Source organism: Varanus komodoensis, unplaced genomic scaffold (genome assembly GCF_004798865.1).
Source record: "Varanus komodoensis strain SLA01 unplaced genomic scaffold, ASM479886v1 scaffold10, whole genome shotgun sequence".
Lineage (NCBI taxonomy): Eukaryota > Metazoa > Chordata > Lepidosauria > Squamata > Varanidae > Varanus > Varanus komodoensis.
Window position 1 is genome coordinate 4,901,882 of NW_025335269.1, and position 6,742 is coordinate 4,908,623.

At 38.9% G+C, this 6,742-nt stretch overlaps 1 protein-coding gene across 5 annotated transcripts in view; it reads left to right on the plus strand.

Moving 5' to 3' along the window:
• The window catches only part of GRB10 (growth factor receptor bound protein 10), a 229,636-nt gene extending 223,146 nt beyond the window's left edge, over positions 1-6,490 (plus strand). For all 5 annotated transcript variants that reach the window (XM_044453329.1, XM_044453345.1, XM_044453353.1 and 2 more), the window contains 3 exons: positions 737-824; positions 1,425-1,518; positions 3,093-6,490. In XM_044453329.1, the coding sequence (XP_044309264.1) occupies positions 737-824; positions 1,425-1,518; positions 3,093-3,239 (329 nt within the window). In that variant the 3' untranslated portion in view covers positions 3,240-6,490. The remainder of the gene's footprint in view (positions 1-736; positions 825-1,424; positions 1,519-3,092) is intronic.
• The last annotated feature ends 252 nt before the right edge of the window (positions 6,491-6,742 follow it).

Consider the following 6,742-nt stretch of genomic DNA (forward strand, 5'->3'; position numbering starts at 1 on the left):
TCAGTCTTGGACCTCTCTTAATATTGGTAGAATTATAGAATTCTGGAAATAGCCAGAACTATGTGATAGCAGTTGCACAGACAATGTATATTTTGTACCTTGGAAATCATGGTGCCTCCCCTGAACAGCACATTTGTTTGCAGTGCAGAATGTGTTGACACAAGTTTCACAGCGTTGTATTGGGTAGCATTTGTGTCAAGTGGCAGAACTGTCTTTGCCCCCACCCTCAGATGTGCCTGTGTTCTTTTATGATCATTCCTCTTTTATTCAATTTTTAGGGTTTTAAACCTATCTTTGGGAAGTTTTGTGCTTCATCACGGTGCACTGTTGTAAAGAACTGTATATCTCTATATAAAAGATGTAGATGCAAAGGACAGATCATCAGTACTACTTAGACCCTTGGTAGCCTCTTGCCCCCTTGTACTAGACTTGTGTGCTGGCAGTTGACTAGATTGAATCACAGAAATTTGTCCCTAAATGCACGTTGCATTTCCTGAATTAGAAAACGTCACATGAGTTTAGAGAAGCATGGGATAGGAATGTGTATGTGCACTGGCTGCTCACATTTGTGTTTCCTAAAATGCCATAGAATGATCAGGCCAGTGTTGCACAAAATAAAAAACAAAAACAGGGCAATATGTGTATCCCTGCAGAATCATTGGAAGTGTTGGGGAAATGTACTTGAAAATCTATGTAGTACAACATACTGGAACGTAACCATTTATTTCTCCTTTAGTTATTCATAGGACACAGCACTGGTTTCATGGCAGGATCTCTAGAGAAGAATCACACAGGATCATAAAACAGCAGGGGCTTGTAGATGGGTATGCATTTTCCACTGATTATATAACATTTGCCTCAAGTTCATAATCATGATCTTAGTGTCTTTATACACATGCACTTGGCCTACATGGCATGAAAAGCCTGTGGCATCATGGTACTTGGAAAATAAAAGAAACAGTAATGTGTTTTTACTGAAAATGTATAGGAAAGCAGGAAGCTACCTCATGCCATTAGTCCATCTAGCTCACTATGGCTCTCCATAGTTTTATGTGGGGATCTGTGCTGTCCCTTCCTGGAGGAGCCAGGTTTTGAAAGTGGGACCTTCTGCATGCAGAGCATGTGTTCCTCCTCTGAACTATAGCTCTTGCCTAGGGTCACTCTTATGGGAATGCTTATGTGAGAATATTCAAGGCATGCAGTTTTCTTGCTCTGGCCTTGAACACACCTGATAGAAGCCTAAAAACATGTGCTTGAATTTTGTTCTCTTTTTCCCCTTGAATATCTACAAGGTTGTCACAATTTTGTCACAGTTCATCAGCCAAATAACAGACTAACAGACCCATGCTGATATCATACTAAAACATTAATTTAGGTTAATCTGAGTAGTCAGTTTAATTGTAATGTATCATGTTGTTTCCTAGGCTATTTCTACTTCGGGACAGCCAGAGTAACCCAAAGGCATTTGTGCTTACTTTGTGTCACCATCAAAAAATTAAGCATTTTCAAATTTTGCCAGTAAGTATATTAATTTGTAGGTATGGTACAGTTTTTGTCATAGAGTTTATTAAAGATTTTTCAAGACCCATACAGTTGACCCCAAGCAGGAGTTGCACTTGTGTCTTTCTCTAAATCTGTAATATTGAATGGTGCCACCTCACTGATCTGGCCCATCTGTTCCAGCTCCATCCAGTGCACCCACATGGCTGTGAAATCCCTGAATATGACCTGTGCATGAAAATTCCAGTGTGCAACAGACCAAATTACCCAGTCAACCCCCTGGGTAATATGCAGTAATGGACTGTTCTCTTTTGACCTACTGTGCATGTAGGCTCTCTCTGGATGTTTTATCCTAACATAGTTGGCAGAGACATGGTGATGGGGAAAAAAGCCACACACTCTCTTTTCTCCAGATGTTGGACTGGATCAGGCAGGAAGGATTAGGCTTCAGCAGCTCTGAAGAAAATGAAACAAGTCAGAAAAAGATATGGTACACTTTCATTGATAATAATATTATGGAGGAATGTCTTCTGTAATTCCTGGGTGTTCTGGATGGTTCAAAAAAAATTAGAATCCTAAAATTGAACATACTGAAGCACTACATGTGCATGCATGCACACGTACACAGAGCTATTAAAATTTGAAAACAGTATGAAAACTAAATGAAATGCAAAGTAAAAGCTAGCAGCAATATCAAGATCAAAAAATAAAATAGGAAATGTTTAAAAACAAAAGTTGAAGGACTAAAAAGCCTCAAGTGATGGCCAATTCCTCACTTGGTGCTGAAAAGTTTGCATTGTAGAGAGCAAACCAGACTTCTGGGTAGGGCAATCCACAGCCAGGGTGCCACCACTGAAAAGGCCTTATTCATATAACTTACTGCGGTAATCTAGAGTAAGGATTACTTGGGTACGGATAGCTGTAGCTAGCTGTCTAGGTAGGGCTATATTGCTATATTGGCCTAAGCTGATGAAAGGTGTTCTGTGCCACATAGTGCTCTGTGCCACTATGACCTGTGCTTCCAATGACAATGCAGGATGTAAGATCCAAATTAACCCTCCAGAACAATTTGAACACCACTTAGTCAGGCAGACTAATTGTGAATTCAAAATTCATATTTCAGTTCTTTACAGTGGTGCAATTAACAGATATGTTACAGAAATCTGGCACTTAAATTCAGTATCAGCTTTGGTGTTTATAAATAAATTTTAAAGAGTTTGCCAAGTTCCTGAGAGTGGAGTGGATGGGGTGGGGGAAATAATAGAAGTGAAGAAAAGAAGGAGAAAGACCAAGATAATGGGATGCATATGGACAAATGCAATTATACACATATTAACCTTCATTTGTACTAGGGATTTGAGCTAAGGGATTGTGCGAAACGGGTTCACAGAAATGGTAGAGCTTTTGTTCTGCTCCAGAATTTCCAATGTGAAATTTAAATCTTGAATTTCAGATTTATTTAAATGTCATTTTAACTTGCTCAAAATTCTACAGTTCATTCTTAGCTTAAGATAATTTTTATCAATTAATACCCTTATTTGATGTCTCTTATGTCTAACTTCAAAAGAACTTTATTATTATTATTTCTCAAGTGTGAAGATGATGGACAGATATTTTTCAGCCTGGATGATGGGAACACGAAATTCACTGACCTAATACAGCTTGTTGAGTTCTACCAACTAAACAAGGGAATTTTGCCCTGTAAACTCAAACACCACTGCATCCGTGTGGCCTTATGACCTCTGTTCTGATCCCTTGCTGAAGGACTGGCTTTGATCAAAGACTGGAGTTGCTAGAGAATATTGTAAAAGGAAGTTGACACTGGGACATTAGCAGTTGTGTTCTTTGTTTTTGCTTTTTTAAAAGAACACAACACAATTATGCACCTTGAGGACTCAGAAAGGGATGAGTTGAGCTGGTGCCAACAGACCAAGATTTTGCTGTTTTGGATAACACCCAAGCATGATTGCTGCTCAGTGTCCCAACAACCCCCCAAAATTGGGAAAGGGTATATAAAATCACTAAACAAAACTGGAAACTGTCCCTTGGCTGGTCCACTAAACTGAATCAAGTTTGTGAAGCAAAATTATTGAAAAGAACACTTGCCCTGGAATAATCTTGACAATTTAAGACTTAGTGTGTTTACTTTTTGTATTGATCACTCTCTTTATTTTTGTTTGTTTGTTTTTGCACTCCTTTTTTTTGGGTATTGCATATGGCCTATATCAGGAGCTGATACAGCTTTTAAATATATGCAGGATTTGGGTATGAACCTAAACTAAACCCTGCATTGCATGCATTATTTGAGCCTAACAAAGATTTGGAAGACAGAAATATGTCTAACATCTCTGGAGACCGGAGGCTCTGTCATGTTTGATGCTCTTGAAGAAACAATATGGATACATCTCTGAAAAAACCCCCACACTTACCACCACATGTACCCTTTACAGCAATTATTTTCTGACATAAAGATTGTGGCCTGTGTGCAGTATGTTAGTGACCGGTAGTCATACAAAGGACTCTGATTCTATGCACAAATGTTTTGAAATCATTTTATTACTCAGAATATGTTTCCTCTACGTCACTTGCTTGAAAATGAAAGAGCGACCATAGATGAATTTGGAATTGGTTAAGTCTCTCTCATGCACTCCCTGTGTGCATGTGTGTGTGTGCACACACTTCTTGTTGGGATTCAGTTGTTTGGTCTGTCTCCTATGTGGGTGCTTCCAGTTGGAGACCTCCTGGCACAACCAGTCACATGGAATTCTGTTCATTTTTCTAAATGGTTTTTCTGGAAAAAGAAGAGGTAAAAGAAGTGGTGGGAAAACTTAGGTGGGTTATGAGAGGAAGATGTTGTTCAAGCACAGACATGATCCCCCCATAAACTTATGTAAATGAGGCTAGGCACTGGTGCTATAAAAGCCTCAACTAGAAGCACCTGAAGACAAATTCAGTGTTTTTATTATTAGCATTATTTCTTTTTCACAGTATCATAGAGCACTGCCCTATCTCTTAACTCATTACGAGTGTGCTGAAGCTCACATGCTTCTTCTCTGAACCTGCATTTTTGTAACCAAAGCATGAACTTCTAATTTTGCTTGTGAATAGCAGCTTGCTGCATTCTGCAGTGCAAATGCTGTGGCAGATGGAACCCTATAATTTGCTCCAAAACAGAAAGAGGGAAACAGCCATGCAGTACTCCAAGAACCAAAACAGACATAATTTTAAATAGATTGCTTTTTTTGCAATAGAAATTGCATATCCTGCCTCATTCAGATCAGGCCACTTTGAGGGAAGGGGAAAGGTTTAAAGTGCCCCTGTCCCATACTAAGGGCCCAGTCCAGATTGGGATCCCTGCATCTAGCAGAAAAATGGAAGGGAAAAGATGTAGTTCCCAGCTACATGTTTAAAGTAGGGTCTGTTTTGGCCTAGTTAGTTTCCAGCTGGGCCACTGGGGGGAGAATTCCATAAATTCAGGTGTAGTTTTCCTGAGTAATGAGAGTAATGTGAGACTGAGGTTCAGCCAGGGAATGTGAGGAACAGCTTCTTCAATTGAGCTTGCATTCTTGGAGTGCCAAAGCTTATACTGTGACTCTGTGCAAAACTGGGCATAATCCATCAGGCACCACAATGCAGCCTTTCCATCCATTTAAATCCCGTTGCAAAGGAAACGTGCAAGTGCCACTAGACTATTTGGAAGTTAATGTGCAGCAGCAACAGCTGAATGGCCTGGAGCATTTATTTGGGAGTTATGTGTTCAGTCATCCATGCCATTGCTGGATTTACCATGGACAATTCAGATACTTGGGACTATATGCACTAAAATACTAAGTGCCAGTATCTGTTGGCAAGCTCATTTGATCTTGCTCCAATCCCAGTTAGTCATAAGACTAAAAGGCTTGGTTTCAGCCTGCTAAAACCTTCAGGGTGGAATGTTCATGTGGCCCTGGCTGTGTGGCGCAAGCAACACTTGTCCCACACTGATAGGTGCACTTTCCTAGCTGTAGTTTGGGCAAGTGTGGCAAGTAAAATATAAGCCATTGAAAAGTGATGCCTGTCATCTTAGTCATGCTGAATCAAGTATTACTAACCCCACATGGCTGTTGACACGGGGATGTGCCATGTGCAGGGCTTACAACATCTTAATCAGAGCAATCTCTTGGTAGTAGTTACGCGTAGGTTATTCCATGTTTACATAGTAATGCTTTTTTCCTTCTGGAGATAGGTAAAATTAAAGTAAGGTCAATATTAAGGCTGTCAGGTTGGAGCTGATAGTCAAGTACACACAGAAAATATTCATGTGCTTTGCATGGTTTATAAAGCAAGAAGTGTATTCACCCTAGGAATGTTCAGAATTACTGTTGCAAGTTGAATATCTTCTTTCTCCAAAGGTCTTATTAAATCACTTTATGCAGGTTAAATTTATACTGATTATTTCATCTAATAGCCCACCTGGATGACTAAAGTTGGGGAAACCTTTCTTTATTCACAAGGTATTCATATAGTGTTGAGGGTAGCTTAAGGTAATATAACAGCTTAAGTCATACTTATCTTTTCTTGGTATAGAAACACTGTATTTTAGTTTACAGGACACATTCTAGTACCCCTTTTCCATGAAATGTCTATGTATACAATGAAGAAACTTGATTTAGTTCTTTACTAGAAACTTCTTGATTTTTATGTGTACATGTTAAATTTTTCCATGTTCTTTTTTGTCAATGTTTTAAACATCAAAGTAAGCTAAGCTGAGTCTCTGACTTCATTGTGCATTTTCTGATTTACCCGCCCTCCTAGCTTCCCCCTCAAATTGACTTGTGTGAATTTAACATTCTCATTCTCCAGTTTCAACGAGACCATTTAGCGTTTTCAAAAATTAAGTTCTTGTGTTTACATAGCTTATTCCAATAATGCGATTCCCCAGCAATGGTTGCATATTTATAAAACTTGGATTTTTATTTAATTTGAGAATAAAAATTTTGACTATCAAGCATGATTTTGTATGTAGAAGGCTATTTTGTACATCTTTGCCCAACTGATGAGCTGTTTTATTTTTTAAATTAGCCACCTCAAAGTGGCCGCTATGTTACTTGAGCACACCATTATTGTTCCCCCATGTTTTTAAAGCTGGAAATGAAAGTTTAACAATATTACCCTAAATATCTCCAGCAGATACAGCTGGCTGGCAGCTTAGAAACCAAGGACTGATGGACATTTGACTTCCTAATTTTTTCTATTTAAATGA